The sequence below is a fragment of the Heterodontus francisci genome, chromosome 9, assembly GCF_036365525.1.
Source record: "Heterodontus francisci isolate sHetFra1 chromosome 9, sHetFra1.hap1, whole genome shotgun sequence".
Classification (NCBI taxonomy): Eukaryota; Metazoa; Chordata; class Chondrichthyes; order Heterodontiformes; family Heterodontidae; genus Heterodontus; species Heterodontus francisci.
In genome coordinates, this window is record NC_090379.1 from 105018442 (window position 1) to 105036692 (window position 18251).

General features: G+C 47.1%; 1 protein-coding gene across 1 annotated transcript in view; it reads left to right on the forward strand.

Annotated features, from left to right (window-relative positions):
• The window catches only part of tyro3 (TYRO3 protein tyrosine kinase), a 339850-nt gene that overhangs the window by 51183 nt on the left and 270416 nt on the right, over positions 1-18251 (forward strand). The window contains exon 4 of the mRNA XM_068039626.1: positions 16516-16689. Coding sequence (XP_067895727.1) covers positions 16516-16689 — 174 coding nt within the window. The remainder of the gene's footprint in view (positions 1-16515; positions 16690-18251) is intronic.

The following is an 18251-nucleotide window of genomic DNA, read 5'->3' on the forward strand; positions in this document are numbered from 1 at the left end:
GGGCAGTGTCTGGGTTTAGGGTAATGGACTGTGTCTGGGTTTCGAGTAATGGGCAGTGTCTGGGTTTAGAGTAATGGACAGTGTCTGGGTTTAGGGTAATGGACTGTGTCTGGGTTTCGAGTAATGGGCAGTGTCTGGGTTTAGGGTAATGGACTGTGTCTGGGTTTCGAGTAATGGGCAGTGTCTGGGTTTAGGGTAATGGACTGTGTCTGGGTTTCGAGTAATGGACTGTGTCTGGGTTTAGGGTAATGGGCAATGTCTGGGTTTAGGGTAATGGACAGTGTCTGGGTTTAGGGTAATGGACAGTGTCTGGGTTTAGGGTAACGGACAGTGTCTGGGTTTAGTGTAATGGACAGTGTCTGGGTTTAGTGTAATGGACAGTGTCTGGGTTTAGTGTAATGGACAGTGTCTGGGTTTAGGGTAATGGACAGTGTCTGGGTTTACGGTAACAGACAGTGTGTAGGATTTAACGTAATGGACAGTGTCTGGGTTTAGGGTAATGGACTGTGTCTGGGTTTAGGGTAATGGACAGTGTCTGGGTTTAGAATAACAGACAGTGTGTAGGATTTAGGGTAATTGACTGTGTCTGGGTTTAGGGTAATGGACTGTGTCTGGGTTTAAGGTAATGGGCAGTGTCTGGGTTTAGGGTAATGGGCAGTGTCTGGGTTTAGGGTAATGGACAGTGTCTGGGTTTAGGGTAACGGACAGTGTCTGGGTTTAGCGTAATGGACTGTGTCTGGGTTTAGGGTAATGGACTGTGTCTGGGTTTAGGGTAATGGGCAGTGTCTGGGTTTAGGGTAATGGACTGTGTCTGGGTTTAGGGTAATGGACTGTGTCTGGGTTTAGGATAATGGGCAGTGTCTGGGTTTAGAGTAATGGACAGTGTCTGGGTTTAGGGTAATGGGCAGTGTCTGGGTTTAGGGTAATGTACTGTGTCTGGGTTTAGGATAATGGGCAGTGTCTGGGTTTAGGGGAATGGGCAGTGTCTGGGTTTAGGGTAATGGACAGTGTCTGGGTTTAGGGTAATGGACAGTGTCTGGTTTTAGGGGAATGGACTGTGTCTGGGTTTAGGGTAATGGACAGTGTCTGGGTTTAGGGTAATGGGCAGTGTCTGGGTTTAGGGTAATGGACTGTGTCTGGGTTTAGGGTAATGGTCAGTGTCTGTGTTTAGGATAATGGACTTTGTGTAGGGTTTAGTGTAATGGACAGTGTCTGGGTTTAGGGTAATGGACAGTGTCTGTGTTTAGGGTAATGGACAGTGTCTGGGTTTAGGATAATGGACTTTGTGTAGGGTTCAGTGTAATGGACAGTGTCTGGGTTTAGGGTAACGAACAGTGTGTAGGGTTTAGGGTAAAGGACAGTATCTGAGTTTAGGGTAATGGACAGTGTCTGGGTTTAGGATAATGGACAGTATCTGGGTTTAGGATAATGGACAGTATCTGGGTTTAGGGTAATGGACAGTATGTAGGGTTTAGAGTACTGGACAGTATCTGGGTTTAGGATAACGGACAGTATCTGGGTTTAGGGTAATGGACAGTATCTGGGTTTAGGGTAATGGACAGCATGTAGAGTTTAGAGTACTGGACAGTACCTGGGTTTAGGATAACGGACAGTATCTGGGTTTAGGGTAATGGACAGTACCTGGGTTTAAGGTAACGGACAGTAACTGGGTTTAGGGTAACGGACAGTAACTGGGTTTAGGGTAACATACAGTATCTGGGTTTAGGGTAATGGACAGTATCTGGGTTTAGGATAATGGACAGTGTCTGGGTTTAGAGAATCGGACAGTGTCTGGGTTTAGGGTAATGGACTGTGTCTGGTTTAGGGTAATGGACAGTGTCTGGGTTTAGAGAATCGGACAGTGTCTGGGTTTAGGGTAATGGACTGTGTCTGGTTTAGGGTAATGGGCAGTGTGTAGCGTTTAGAGTAATGGACAGTGTCTGGGTTTAGGATAACGGACAGTATCTGGGTTTAGGGTAATGGACAGTGTCTGGGTTTAGAGAATCGGACAGTGTCTGGGTTTAGGGTAATGGACTGTGTCTGGTTTAGGTTAATGGTCAGAGTGTAGTGTATAGGATAATGGACAGTGTCTGGGTTTAGGGTAATGGACTGTGTCTGGGTTTAGGGTAATGGACAGTGTCTGGGTTTAGAGAATCGGACAGTGTCTGGGTTTAGGGTAATGGACTGTGTCTGGTTTAGGTTAATGGACAGAGTGTAGTGTATAGGATAATGGACAGTGTCTGGGTTTAGGATAATGGACAGTGTCTGGGTTTAGGGTAATGGACAGTGTCTGGGTTTAGAGAATCGGACAGTGTCTGGGTTTAGGGTAATGGACTGTGTCTGGTTTAGGTTAATGGACAGAGTGTAGTGTATCGGATAATGGACAGTGTCTGGGTTTAGGGTAATGGACTGTGTCTGGGTTTAGAGTAATGGATAGTGCCCGGGTTTAGGGTAATGGACAGTGTCTGGGTTTAGGGTAATGGGCACTGTCTGGGTTTAGAGTAATGGACAGTGTCTGGGTTTAGGGTAATGGATAGTGTCCGGGTTTAGGGTAATGGACAGTGTCTGGGTTTAGGGTAATGGGCAGTGTCTGGGTTTAGGGTAATGGATAGTGTCCGGGTTTAGGGTAATGGACAGTGTCTGGGTTTAGGGTAATGGGAACTGTCTGGGTTTAGAGTAATGGACAGTGTGTAGGGTTTAGAGTAATGGACAGTGTCTGGGTTTAGGTTAATGGACAGAGTGTAGTGTATAGGATAATGGACAGTGTCTGGGTTTAGGGTAATGGACTGTGTCTGGGTTTAGGGTAATGGACAGTATCTGGGTTTAGGATAATGGGCAGTGTCTGGGTGTGGAGTACCAGACAGCGTGTAGAGTTTAGGGTAATGGCAAGTATCTGGGTGTAGGGTAATGGGCAGTATCTGGCTTTAGGATAATGGGCAGTGTCTGGGTTTAGGGTAATGGACAGTGTCCGGGTTTAGGATAATGGACAGTGTCTGGGTTTAGAGTAATGGACAGTGTCTGGGTTTAGGGTAATGGACAGAGTGTAGTGTATAGGATAATGGGCAGTATCTGGGTTTAGAGTAATGGACAGTGTCTGGGTTTAGGATAATGGGCAGTGTCTGGGTTTAGGATAATGGGCAGTGTCTGGGTTTAGGATAATGGACAGTATCCGGGTTTAGGATAATGGACAGTGTCTGGGTTTAGGATAATGGACAGTGTCTGGGTTTAGGATAATGGGCAGTGTCTGGGTTTAGAGTAATGGACAGTGTCCGGGTTTAGGATAATGGGCAGTGTCTGGGTTTAGGATAATGGGCAGTGTCTGGGTTTAGAGTAATGGACAGTGTCTGGGTTTAGGGTAATGGGCAGTGTCTGGGTTTAGGGTAACAGACAGTGTGTAGGATTTAACGTAATGGACAGTGTCTGGGTTTAGGGGAATGGACTGTGTCTGGGTTTAGGGTAATGGACTGTGTCTGGGTTTAGTGTAATGGACAGTGTAGTTTATAGGATAATGGGCAGTGTCTGGGTTTAGAGTAGTGGACAGTGTCTGGGTTTAGGGTAATGGACTGTGTCTGGGTTTAGGGTAATGGGCAGTGTCTGGGTTTAGGGTAATAGGCAGTGTCTGGGTTTAGGGTAATGGACAGTGTCCGGGTTTAGGGTAATGGACTGTGTCTGGGTTTAGGGTAATGGACAGTGTCTGGGTTTAGGGTAATGGACTGTGTCTGGGTTTAGGGTAATGGACAGTGTCTGGGTTTAGGATAATGGGCAGTGTCTGGGTTTAGAGTAATGGACAGTGTCTGGGTTTAGGGTAATGGGCAGTGTCTGGGTTTAGGGTAACAGACAGTGTGTAGGATTTAACGTAATGGACAGTGTCTGGGTTTAGGGGAATGGACTGTGTCTGGGTTTAGGGTAATGGACTGTGTCTGGGTTTAGTGTAATGGACAGTGTAGTTTATAGGATAATGGGCAGTGTCTGGGTTTAGAGTAGTGGACAGTGTCTGGGTTTAGGGTAATGGACTGTGTCTGGGTTTAGGGTAATGGGCAGTGTCTGGGTTTAGGGTAATAGGCAGTGTCTGGGTTTAGGGTAATGGACAGTGTCCGGGTTTAGGGTAATGGACTGTGTCTGGGTTTAGGGTAATGGACAGTGTCTGGGTTTAGGGTAATGGACTGTGTCTGGGTTTAGGGTAATGGGCAGTGTCTGGGTTTAGGGTAATGGACTGTGTCTGTGTTTAGGGTAATGGACAGTGTCTGGGTTTAGGGTAATGGACTGTGTCTGGGTTTAGGGTAATGGGCAGTGTCTGGGTTTAGGGTAATGGACAGTGTCAGGGTTTAGGGTAATGGACAGTGTCTGGGTTTAGGGTAATGGACAGTGTCTGGGTTTAGGGGAATGGACTGTGTCTGGGTTTCGAGTAATGGGCAGTGTCTGGGTTTAGAGTAATGGACAGTGTCTGGGTTTAGGGTAATGGACTGTGTCTGGGTTTCGAGTAATGGGCAGTGTCTGGGTTTAGGGTAATGGACTGTGTCTGGGTTTCGAGTAATGGGCAGTGTCTGGGTTTAGGGTAATGGACAGTGTCTGGGTTTAGGGTAATGGACAGTGTCTGGGTTTAGGGTAATGGACTGTGTCTGGGTTTCGAGTAATGGACTGTGTCTGGGTTTAGGGTAATGGACTGTGTCTGGGTTTAAGGTAATGGGCAGTGTCTGGGTTTAGGGTAATGGACAGTGTCTGGGTTTAGGGTAATGGACTGTGTCTGGGTTTAGGGTAACGGACAGTGTCTGGGTTTAGGGTAATGGACTGTGTCTGGGTTTAGGGTAATGGACTGTGTCTGGGTTTCGGGTAATGGGCAGTGTCTGGGTTTAGGGTAATGGACTGTGTCTGGGTTTAGGGTAATGGGCAGTGTCTGGGTTTAGGGTAATGGGCAGTGTCTGGGTTTAGGGTAATGGACAGTGTCTGGGTTTAGGGTAATGGACTGTGTCTGGGTTTAGGGTAATGGACTGTGTCTGGGTTTAGGGTAACGGACAGTGTCTGGGTTTAGGGTAATGGACTGTGTCTGGGTTTAGGGTAATGGACTGTGTCTGGGTTTAGGGTAATGGACAGTGTCTGGGTTTAGGATAATGGGCAGTGTCTGGGTTTAGTGTGATGGACAGTGTCTGGGTTTAGTGTAATGGACAGTGTCTGGGTTTAGTGTAATGGACAGTGTCTGGGTTTAGGATAATGGGCAGTGTCTGGGTTTAGTGTAATGGACAGTGTCTGGGTTTAGTGTAATGGACAGTGTCTGGGTTTAGTGTAATGGACAGTGTCTGGGTTTGGTGTAATGGGCAGTGTCTGGGTTTAGGGTAATGGACAGTGTCTGGGTTTAGGATAATGGGCAGTGTCTGGGTTTAGGGTAATGGACAGTGTCTGGGTTTAGTGTAATGGACAGTGTCTGGGTTTGGTGTAATGGGCAGTGTCTGGGTTTAGGGTAATGGACAGTGTCTGGGTTTGGTGTAATGGGCAGTGTCTGGGTTTAGGGTAATGGACTGTGTCTGGGTTTAGGGTAATGGGCAGTGTCTGGGTTTAGTGTAATGGACAGAGTGTAGTTTATAGGATAATGGGCAGTGTCTGGGTTTAGAGCAGTGGACTGTGTCTGGGTTTAGGGTAATGGACAGAGTGTAGTTTATAGGATAATGGGCAGTGTCTGGGTTTAGTGTAATGGACAGAGTGTAGTTTATAGGATAATGGGCAGTGTCTGGGTTTAGAGTAATGGACAGTGTCTGGGTTTAGGGTAATGGACAGTGTCCGGGTTTAGGGTAATGGACTGTGTCTGGGTTTAGGGTAATGGACAGAGTGTAGTTTATAGGATAATGGGCAGTGTCTGGGTTTAGTGTAATGGACAGAGTGTAGTTTATAGGATAATGGGCAGTGTCTGGGTTTAGAGTAATGGACAGTGTCTGGGTTTAGGGTAATGGACAGTGTCCGGGTTTAGGGTAATGGACTGTGTCTGGGTTTAGGGTAATGGACTGTGTCTGGGTTTAGTGTAATGGACAGAGTGTAGTTTATAGGATAATGGGCAGTGTCTGGGTTTAGAGTAGTGGACAGTGTCTGGGTTTAGGGTAATGGACGGTGATTGGAGTTTAGGGTAACGGACAGTGTGTAGGGTTTAGCGTAATGGACAGAGTGTAGTTTATAGGATAATGGGCAGTGTCTGGGTTTAGTGTAATGGACAGAGTGTAGTTTATAGGATAATGGGCAGTGTCTGGGTTTAGAGTAGTGGACAGTGTCTGGGTTTAGGGTAATGGGCAGTGTCTGGGTTTAGGGTAACAGACAGTGTGTCGGATTTAACGTAATGGACAGAGTCTGGGTTTAGGGTAATGGACTGTGTCTGGGTTTAGGGTAATGGACAGTGTCTGGGTTTAGAATAACAGACAGTGTGTAGGATTTAGGGTAATGGACAGTATATGGGTTTAGGGTAATGGGCAGAGTGTAGTGTATAGGATAATGGACTGTGTCTGGGTTTAGGGTAATGGACTGTGTCTGGGTTTAGGGTAATAGTCTGTGTCTGGGTTTAGGATAATGGGCAGTGTCTGGGTTTAGAGTAATGGACAGTGTCTGGGTTTAGGGTAATGGGCAGTGTCTGGGTTTAGGGTAATGTACTGTGTCTGGGTTTAGGATAATGGGCAATGTCTGGGTTTAGGGTAATGGACAGTGTCTGGGTTTAGGGTAATGGACAGTGTCTGGGTTTAGGGGAATGGACTGTGTCTGGGTTTACGGTAATGGACAGTGTCTGGGTTTAGGGTAATGGGCAGTGTCTGGGTTTAGGGTAATGGGCAGTGTCTGGGTTTAGGGTAATGGACTGTGTCTGGGTTTAGGGTAATGGACAGTGTCTGGGTTTAGGGGAATGGACTGTGTCTGGGTTTACGGTAATGGACAGTGTCTGGGTTTAGGGTAATGGGCAGTGTCTGGGTTTAGGGTAATGGGCAGTGTCTGGGTTTAGGGTAATGGACTGTGTCTGGGTTTAGGGTAATGGGCAGTGTCTGGGTTTAGGGTAATGGACACTGTCTGGGTTTAGGGTAATGGACTGTGTCTGGGTTTCGAGTAATGGACAGTGTCTGGGTTTAGGGTAATGGGCAGTGTCTGGGTTTAGGGTAATGGACTGTGTCTGGGTTTAGGGTAATGGACAGTGTCTGGGTTTAGGGTAATGGGCAGTGTCTGGGTTTAGGGTAATGGGAAGTGTCTGGGTTTAGGGTGATGGACAGTGTCTGGGTTTAGGGTAATGGACAGTGTCTGGGTTTAGGGTAATGGACAGTGTCTGGGTTTAGGGTAATGGACTGTGTCTGGGTTTCGAGTAATGGGCAGTGTCTGGGTTTAGGGTAATGGACTGTGTCTGGGTTTCGAGTAATGGGCAGTGTCTGGGTTTAGAGTAATGGACAGTGTCTGGGTTTAGGGTAATGGACTGTGTCTGGGTTTAGGGTAATGGACTGTGTCTGGGTTTAGTGTAATGGACAGAGTGTAGTTTATAGGATAATGGGCAGTGTCTGGGTTTAGAGTAGTGGACAGTGTCTGGGTTTAGGGTAATGGACGGTGATTGGAGTTTAGGGTAACGGACAGTGTGTAGGGTTTAGCGTAATGGACAGAGTGTAGTTTATAGGATAATGGGCAGTGTCTGGGTTTAGTGTAATGGACAGAGTGTAGTTTATAGGATAATGGGCAGTGTCTGGGTTTAGAGTAGTGGACAGTGTCTGGGTTTAGGGTAATGGGCAGTGTCTGGGTTTAGGGTAACAGACAGTGTGTCGGATTTAACGTAATGGACAGAGTCTGGGTTTAGGGTAATGGACTGTGTCTGGGTTTAGGGTAATGGACAGTGTCTGGGTTTAGAATAACAGACAGTGTGTAGGATTTAGGGTAATGGACAGTATATGGGTTTAGGGTAATGGGCAGAGTGTAGTGTATAGGATAATGGACTGTGTCTGGGTTTAGGGTAATGGACTGTGTCTGGGTTTAGGGTAATAGTCTGTGTCTGGGTTTAGGATAATGGGCAGTGTCTGGGTTTAGAGTAATGGACAGTGTCTGGGTTTAGGGTAATGGGCAGTGTCTGGGTTTAGGGTAATGTACTGTGTCTGGGTTTAGGATAATGGGCAATGTCTGGGTTTAGGGTAATGGACAGTGTCTGGGTTTAGGGGAATGGACTGTGTCTGGGTTTACGGTAATGGACAGTGTCTGGGTTTAGGGTAATGGGCAGTGTCTGGGTTTAGGGTAATGGGCAGTGTCTGGGTTTAGGGTAATGGACTGTGTCTGGGTTTAGGGTAATGGACAGTGTCTGGGTTTAGGGGAATGGACTGTGTCTGGGTTTACGGTAATGGACAGTGTCTGGGTTTAGGGTAATGGGCAGTGTCTGGGTTTAGGGTAATGGGCAGTGTCTGGGTTTAGGGTAATGGACTGTGTCTGGGTTTAGGGTAATGGGCAGTGTCTGGGTTTAGGGTAATGGACACTGTCTGGGTTTAGGGTAATGGACTGTGTCTGGGTTTCGAGTAATGGACAGTGTCTGGGTTTAGGGTAATGGGCAGTGTCTGGGTTTAGGGTAATGGACTGTGTCTGGGTTTAGGGTAATGGACAGTGTCTGGGTTTAGGGTAATGGGCAGTGTCTGGGTTTAGGGTAATGGGAAGTGTCTGGGTTTAGGGTGATGGACAGTGTCTGGGTTTAGGGTAATGGACAGTGTCTGGGTTTAGGGTAATGGACAGTGTCTGGGTTTAGGGTAATGGACTGTGTCTGGGTTTCGAGTAATGGGCAGTGTCTGGGTTTAGGGTAATGGACTGTGTCTGGGTTTCGAGTAATGGGCAGTGTCTGGGTTTAGAGTAATGGACAGTGTCTGGGTTTAGGGTAATGGACTGTGTCTGGGTTTCGAGTAATGGGCAGTGTCTGGGTTTAGGGTAATGGACTGTGTCTGGGTTTCGAGTAATGGACTGTGTCTGGGTTTAGGGTAATGGGCAGTGTCTGGGTTTAGGGTAATGGGCAGTGTCTGGGTTTAGGGTAATGGACAGTGTCTGGGTTTAGGGTAACGGACAGTGTCTGGGTTTAGGGTAATGGACTGTGTCTGGGTTTAGGGTAACGGACAGTGTCTGGGTTTAGGGTAATGGACTGTGTCTGGGTTTAGGGTAATGGACTGTGTCTGGGTTTAGGGTAATGGGCAGTGTCTGGGTTTAGGGTAATGGACTGTGTCTGGGTTTAGGGTAATGGGCAGTGTCTGGGTTTCGGGTAATGGGCAGTGTCTGGGTTTAGGGTAATGGACAGTGTCTGGGTTTAGGGTAATGGACTGTGTCTGGGTTTAGGGTAACGGACAGTGTCTGGGTTTAGGGTAATGGACTGTGTCTGGGTTTAGGGTAATGGACTGTGTCTGGGTTTAGGGTAATGGACAGTGTCTGGGTTTAGGATAATGGGCAGTGTCTGGGTTTAGTGTAATGGACAGTGTCTGGGTTTAGTGTAATGGACAGTGTCTGGGTTTAGTGTAATGGACAGTGTCTGGGTTTAGTGTAATGGGCAGTGTCTGGGTTTAGGGTAATGGGCAGTGTCTGGGTTTAGGGTAATGGGCAGTGTCTGGGTTTAGGGTAATGGACTGTGTCCGGGTTTAGGGTAACAGACAGTGTGTAGGATTTAACGTAATGGACAGTGTCTGGGTTTAGGGTAATGGACTGTGTCTGGGTTTAGGGTAATGGACAGTGTCTGGGTTTAGAATAACAGACAGTGTGTAGGATTTAGGGTAATGGACTGTGTCTGGGTTTAGGGTAATGGACTGTGTCTGGGTTTAGGGTAATGGACTGTGTCTGGGTTTAGGATAATGGGCAGTGTCTGGGTTTAGAGTAATGGACAGTGTCTGGGTTTAGGGTAATGGGCAGTGTCTGGCTTTAGGGTAATGTACTGTGTCTGGGTTTAGGATAATGGGCAGTGTCTGGGTTTAGGGGAATGGGCATTGTCTGGGTTTAGGGTAATGGACTGTGTCTGGGTTTAGGGTAATGGGCAGAATCTGGGTTTAGGGTAATGGGCAGTGTCTGGGTTTAGGGTAATGGACAGTGTCTGGGTTTAGGGTAATGGACTGTGTCCGGGTTTAGGGTAACAGACAGTGTGTAGGATTTAACGTAATGGACAGTGTCTGGGTTTAGGGTAATGGACTGTGTCTGGGTTTAGGGTAATGGACAGTGTCTGGGTTTACGGTAACAGACAGTGTGTAGGATTTAACGTAATGGACAGTGTCTGGGTTTAGGGTAATGGACTGTGTCTGGGTTTAGGGTAATGGACAGTGTCTGGGTTTAGAATAACAGACAGTGTGTAGGATTTAGGGTAATGGACTGTGTCTGGGTTTAGGGTAATGGACTGTGTCTGGGTTTAAGGTAATGGGCAGTGTCTGGGTTTAGGGTAATGGACTGTGTCTGGGTTTAGGGTAATGGACTGTGTCTGGGTTTAGGATAATGGGCAGTGTCTGGGTTTAGAGTAATGGACAGTGTCTGGGTTTAGGGTAATGGGCAGTGTCTGGGTTTAGGGTAATGTACTGTGTCTGGGTTTAGGATAATGGGCAGTGTCTGGGTTTAGGGTAATGGACTGTGTCTGGGTTTAGGGTAATGGACAGTGTCTGGGTTTAGGGTAATGGGCAGTGTCTGGATTTAGGGTAATGTACTGTGTCTGGGTTTAGGATAATGGGCAGTGTCTGGGTTTAGGGGAATGGGCAGTGTCTGGGTTTAGGGTAATGGACAGTGTCTGGGTTTAGGGTAATGGACAGTGTCTGGTTTTAGGGGAATGGACTGTGTCTGGGTTTAGGGTAATGGACAGTGTCTGGGTTTAGGGTAATGGGCAGTGTCTGGGTTTAGGGTAATGGACTGTGTCTGGGTTTAGGGTAATGGGCAGTGTCTGGGTTTAGTGTGATGGACTGTGTCTGGGTTTCGAGTAATGGACAGTGTCTGGGTTTCGAGTAATGGACAGTATCTGGGTTTAGGGTAATGGGCAGTGTCTGGGTTTAGGGTAATGGACTGTGTCTGGGTTTAGGGTAATGGACAGTGTCTGGGTTTAGGGTAATGGACTGTGTCTGGGTTTAGGGTAATGGGCAGTGTCTGGGTTTAGGGTGATGGACAGTGTCTGGGTTTAGGGTAATGGACAGTGTCTGGGTTTAGGGTAATGGACAGTGTCTGGGTTTAGGGTAATGGACTGTGTCTGGGTTTCGAGTATTGGGCAGTGTCTGGGTTTAGGGTAATGGACTGTGTCTGGGTTTCGAGTAATGGGCAGTGTCTGGGTTTAGAGTAATGGACAGTGTCTGGGTTTAGGGTAATGGACTGTGTCTGGGTTTCGAGTAATGGGCAGTGCCTGGGTTTAGGGTAATGGACTGTGTCTGGGTTTCGAGTAATGGGCAGTGTCTGGGTTTAGGGTAATGGGCAGTGTCTGGGTTTCGAGTAATGGACTGTGTCTGGGTTTAGGGTAATGGACTGTGTCTGGGTTTAGGGTAATGGGCAGTGTCTGGGTTTAGGGTAATGGACAGTGTCTGGGTTTAGGGTAACGGACAGTGTCTGGGTTTAGGGTAATGGACTGTGTCTGGGTTTAGGGTAATGGACTGTGTCTGGGTTTAGGGTAACGGACAGTGTCTGGGTTTAGGGTAATGGACTGTGTCTGGGTTTAGGGTAATGGACTGTGTCTGGGTTTAGGGTAATGGGCAGTGTCTGGGTTTAGGGTAATGGGCAGTGTCTGGGTTTAGGGTAATGGACAGTGTCTGGGTTTAGGGTAATGGACTGTGTCTGGGTTTAGGGTAATGGACTGTGTCTGGGTTTAGGGTAACGGACAGTGTCTGGGTTTAGGGTAATGGACTGTGTCTGGGTTTAGGGTAATGGACTGTGTCTGGGTTTAGGGTAATGGACAGTGTCTGGGTTTAGGATAATGGGCAGTGTCTGGGTTTAGTGTAATGGACAGTGTCTGGGTTTAGGGTAATGGACAGTGTCTGGGTTTAGTGTAATGGACAGTGTCTGGGTTTAGTGTAATGGACAGTGTCTGGGTTTAGTGTAATGGGCAGTGTCTGGGTTTAGGGTAATGGGCAGTGTCTGGGTTTAGGGTAATGGACAGTGTCTGGGTTTAGGGTAATGGACTGTGTCCGGGTTTAGGGTAATGGACTGTGTCTGGGTTTAGGGTAATGGACTGTGTCTGGGTTTAGGGTAATGGGCAGTGTCTGGGTTTAGGATAATGGGCAGTGTCTGGGTTTAGGGTAATGGACAGTGTCTGGGTTTAGGGTAACGGACAGTGTCTGGGTTTAGGGTAATGGACTGTGTCTGGGTTTAGGGCAATGGACAGGGTGTAGTGTATAGGATAATGGGCAGTGTCTGGGTTTAGAGTAATGGACAGTGTCTGGGTTTAGGGCAATGGACAGAGTGTAGTGTATAGGATAATGGGCAGTGTCTGGGTTTAGAGTAATGGACAGTGTCTGGGTTTAGGGCAATGGACAGAGTGTAGTGTATAGGATAATGGGCAGTGTCTGGGTTTAGAGTAATGGACAGTGTCTGGGTTTAGGGCAATGGACAGAGTGGAGTGTATAGGATAATGGGCAGTGTCTGGGTTTAGGGTAACGGACGGTATCTGGGTTTAGGGTAATGGACTGTGTCTGGGTTTAGGATAATGGGCAGTGTCTGGGTTTAGGGTAATGGACAGTGTGTAGTGTATAGGATAATGGACAGTATCTGGGTTTAGGGTAATGGACAGTGTCTGGGTTTAGGGTAATGGACAGAGTGTTGTGTATAGGATAATGGACAGTGTCTGGGTTTAGGGTAATGGACTGTGTCTGGGTTTAGGGTAATGGACAGAGTGTAGTGTGTAGGATAATGGGCAGTGTCCGGGTTTAGCGTAATGGACAGAGTGTAGTGTATAGGATAATGGGCAGTGTCTGGGTTTAGGGTAATGGACTGTGTCTGGGTTTAGGGTAATGGACAGAGTGTAGTGTATAGGATAATGGGCAGTGTCTGGGTTTAGCGTAATGGACAGAGTGTAGTGTATAGGATAATGGGCAGTGTTTGGGTTTAGGGTAATGGACAGAGTGTAGTGTATAGGATAATGGGCAGTGTCCGGGTTTAGGGTAATGGACTGTGTCTGGGTTTAGGGTAATGGACAGAGTGTAGTGTATAGGATAATGGGCAGTGTCTGGGTTTAGGGTAATGGGCAGTGTCTGGGTTTCGGATAATGGGCAGTGTCTGGGTTTAGGGTAATGGACAGAGTGTAGTGTATAGGATAATGGGCAGTGTCTGGGTTTAGGGTAATGGACAGAGTGTAGTGTATAGGATAATGGGCAGTGTCCGGGTTTAGGGTAATGGACTGTGTCTGGGTTTAGGGTAATGGACAGAGTGTAGTGTATAGGATAATGGGCAGTGTCTGGGTTTAGGGTAATGGGCAGTGTCTGGGTTTCGGATAATGGGCAGTGTCTGGGTTTAGGGTAATGGACAGTGTCCGGGTTTAGGGTAATGGACAGTGTCTGGGTTTGACACTCTGACACTTCCCTTCCCTTCCTCGACTTCTCTGTCTCCATCTCTGGGGATAGGTTGTCTACCAATATCCATTATAAGCCCACTGACTCCCACAGCTACCTCGACTACACTTCTTCACACCCTACCTCCTGTAAGGACTCCATTCCATTCTCCCAGTTTCTCCGTCTCCGACGCATCTGCTCTGATGATGCTACCTTCCATGACAGTGCTTCTGATATGACCTCCTTTTTCCTCAACCGAGGATTTCCCCCCACTGTGGTTGACAGGGCCCTCAACCGTGTCCGACCCATTCCCCGCACCTCTACCCTCACCCCTTCCCCTCCCTCCCAGAACCGTGACAGGGTTCCCCTTGTCCTCACTTTTCATCCCACCAGCCTCCATTTCCAAAGGATCATCCTCCGCCATTTTCGCCACCTCCAGCGTGATGCCACTACCAGTCGCATCTTCCCCTCCCTTCCCCTGTCAGCATTCCGAAGGGATCGTTCCCTCCGCGACACCCTGGTCCACTCCTCCATTACCCCCACCACCTCGTCACCGTCCCAGGGCACCTTCCCTTGCAATCGCAGGAGGTGTAATACCTGCCCATTTACCTCCTCTCTCCTCACTATCCCAGGCCCCAAACACTCCTTTCAGGTGAAGCAGCGATTTACTTGTACTTCTTTCAATGTAGTATACTGTATTCGCTGCTCACAGTGTGGTCTCCTCTACATTGGGGAGACCAAGCGCAGACTGGGTGACCGCTTTGCGGAACATCTCCGCTCAGTCCGCAAGCAGGACCCTGAGCTTCCGGTTGCTTGCCATTTCAACACTCCCCCCTGCTCTCATGCTTACATCTCTGTCCTGGGATTGCTGCAGTGTTCCAGTGAACATCAACGCAAGCTCGAGGAACAGCATCTCATCTACCGATTAGGCACACTACAGCCTGCCGGACTGAACATTGAGTTCAATAATTTCAGAGCATGACAGCCCCCCACTTTACTTTCATTTTTAGTCATTTTTAGTTATTTTTTCTTCCCTTTTTTTTGCATTCCTTTTTAATTTTTTACAATCTTTTTTTGCATTTATTTCATTTCATCTTAGTTTGTTCAGTTTGCTTACCCACTGTTTTTTTCAGGTTGTTTTTCTTCAGGTTTGCACTTGCTGATGTTCAATATTCAGTCTATTCACACCTAATCTGTACTAATGCTTTGTCTTTCAACACACCATTAACATATTGTTTGCCTTTGCTCCGTGACCTTTTGCTCAGCTATGTGGCCTGGTCCAATCTTCACCTTCTCCTTTGTTATCTCTTGCCCCACCCCCACCTCACTTGTTTATAATCTGTGACTTTTCTAATATTTGTCAGTTCCGAAGAAGGGTCACTGACCCGAAACGTTAACTCTGCTTCTCTTTCCACAGATGCTGCCAGACCTGCAGAGTGAATCCAGCATTTCTTGTTTTTGTTTCAGATTTCCAGCATCCGCAGTATTTTGCTTTTATTATCTGGGTTTAGGGTAATGGACAGAGTGTAGTGTATAGGATAATGGGCAGTGTCTGGGTTTAGAGTAATGGACAGTGTCCGGGTTTAGGGTAATGGACAGAGTGTAGTGCATAGGATAATGGACAGTGTCTGGGTTTAGGGTAATGGACAGAGTGTAGTGTATAGGATAATGGACAGAGTGTAGTGTATAGGATAATGGACAGTGTCTGGGTTTAGGGTAATGGACAGAGTGTAGTGTATAGGATAATGGACAGTGTCTGGGTTTAGGGTAATGGGCAGTGTCCGGGTTTAGGGTAATGGACAGAGTGTAGTGTATAGGATAATGGACAGTATATGGGTTTAGGGTAATGGACAGAGTGTAGTGTATAGGATAATGGACAGTGTCTGGGTTTCGGGTAATGGGCAGTGTCCGGGTTTAGGGTAATGGACAGAGTGTAGTGTATAGGATAATGGACAGTATATGGGGTTAGGGTAATGGACAGAGTGTAGTGTATAGGATAATGGACAGTGTCTGGGTTTCGGGTAATGGGCAGTGTCCGGGTTTAGGGTAATGGACAGAGTGTAGTGTATAGGATAATGGACAGTATATGGGTTTAGGGTAATGGACAGAGTGTAGTGTATAGGATAATGGACAGTGTCTGGGTTTAGGGTAATGGGCAGTGTCTGGGTTTCGGGTAATGGACAGTGTCCGGGTTTAGGGTAATGGACTGTGTCTGGGTTTAGGGTAACGGGCAGTGTCTGGGTTTGGGTAATGGACAGTGTGTAGTGTATAGGATAGTGGGCACTGTCTGGGTTTAGGGTAATGGACAGTGTCCGGGTTTAGGGTAATGGACTGTGTCTGGGTTTAGGGTAACGGGCAGTGTCTGGGTTTGGGTAATGGACAGTGTGTAGTGTATAGGATAATGGGCACTGTCTGGGTTTAGGGTAATGGACTGTGTCTGGGTTTGGGTAATGGACAGTGTCTGGGTTTAGGATAATGGGCAGTGTCTGGATTAAAGGTAATGGACTGTGTCTGGGTTGAGGGTAATGGACTGTGTCTGGGTTTGGGTCATGGACAGTGTCTGGGTTTGGGTAATGGACAGTGTGTAGGGTTTAGAGTAATGGACAGTGTCTGGGTTTATGGTCACTGACAGTAACTGGGTTTATGATCACGGATAGTATCTGGGTTTAGGGTAAGGACTGTGTCTGGGGTTAGGGTAATGGACAGTGTCTGGGTTTATGATCTCTGACAGTAACTGGGTTTATGATCATGGACAGTATTTGGGTTTAGGGTAATGGACAGTGTCTGGTGAAATTGTCAATTTGCAGGATTTAAGGTAATGGACATTACAAGACCAATAGCAAATGTCAGTATGGGAATTCGTGCTATTAATAGTCCTTTGTGGCAAGGACTATGCTGAATGCCTGTTTATTAATTGAGTTGTAAGTGCAGTGTGGGTGATTGATAACAGGAGGCACCCAATAAAGTGCCAAATATTGTCCAAATGATATTTATTGTGTGAGGTGCTGTAATTGGGAATTAGGTTGCTGATATGTAATGACTCCTATATTTTCATGATTAGGTCTGCCATACATCACAGTGCAGCCACAGGACCTCTTTGTATTTAAAGATACGCCCTTCAACCTGTCCTGTGCTGCTATTGGAAGACCAAAGCCTACAGAGATTTTGTGGAAGATGGAAGGAGACTTAGTTGAAGGAGCAAGGAAAGAATCCCCTTCTGTACTGACTGTTAATGGTAAGGGTTGTGTAAGCACTACTTAGATTACCTCAGAAAACATAGTCGCCGAGAATTAGTAGATCGTCAGAATAGGCATCCTAAGATTTACTGCCAGTGCTACTGAGCCCTCTGATCAGAGCCCAGTGATCAGAAGCTGGAGATAAGGGACATCAGTTTGTAACTATCGCAGTATTGGTATCAGAGCCACTCACTGGGAGTCCATCACTGTACAAATATCGAACTCTCTCACTGGGAGTCCGTCACTGTATAAATATCGAACTCTCTCACTGGGAGTCCGTCAGTGTATAAATATCGAACTCTCTCACTGGGAGTCCGTCACTGTATAAATATCCAACTCTCTCACTGGGAGTCCGTCACAATACCAATATCGACATCTCCCACTGGGTGTCTGTCACTGTATAAATATCGAACTCTCTCACTGGGAGTCCGTCAATGTATCAAAATCAAACTCCCTCAGTGGGAGTACGTCACTGTATCAATATCGAACTCTCGCTCTGGAAGTCCGTCACAATACCAATATCAAACTCTCTCACTGGGAGTTCGTCACTTTATCAATAGCGAACTCTCTCACTGTGTGTCTGTCACTGTATCAATAGCGATCTCCGTCGCTGGTGTCTGTCACTTTATCAATAGCGAACTCTCCCACTGGGAGCCGTCACTGTATCAATAGCGAACTCTCTCACTGGGTGTCTGTCACTGTATCAAGATCAAACTCTCTCACTGGGTGTCTGTCACTGTATCAATATCGAACTCTCCCACTGGGAGTCCGTCACTGTATCAATATCGAACTCTCCCACTGGGTGTCTGTCACTGTATCAATAGCGAACTCTCTCACTGGGTGTCCGTCACTGTATCAATAGCGAACTCTCTCACTGGGTGTCTGTCACTGTATCAATAGCGAACTCTCTCACTGGGTGTCTGTCACTGTATCAAGATCAAACTCTCTCACTGGGTGTCTGTCACTGTATCAATATCGAACTCTCCCACTGGGAGTCCGTCACTGTATCAATATCGAACTCTCTCACTGGGAGTCCGTCACTGTATCAATATCGAACTCTCTCACTGGGAGTCTGTCACTGTATCAATAGCGAACTCTCTCACTGGGTGTCTGTCACTGTATCAATATCGAACTCTCTCACTGGGTGTCTGTCACTGTATCAATAGCGAACTCTCTCACTGGGTGTCTGTCACTGTATCAATATCGAACTCTCTCACTGGGTGTCTGTCACTGTATCAATATCGAACTCTCTCACTGGGAGTCCGTCACTTTACCGATATCGAACTCTCGCACTGGGTGTCTGTCACTGTATCAATATCGAACTCTCTCACTGGGAGTCTGTCACTGTATCAATATCGAACTCTCTCACTGGGAGTCTGTCACTGTATCAATATCAAACACTCCCACTGGGAGTCCGTCACTGTATCAATATCGAACTCTCCCACTGGGAGTCTGTCACTGTATCAATATCGAACTCTCTCACTGGGAGTCCGTCACTGTATCAATATCAAACTCTCTCACTGGGAGTCTGTCACTGTATCAATATCGAAATCTGTCACTG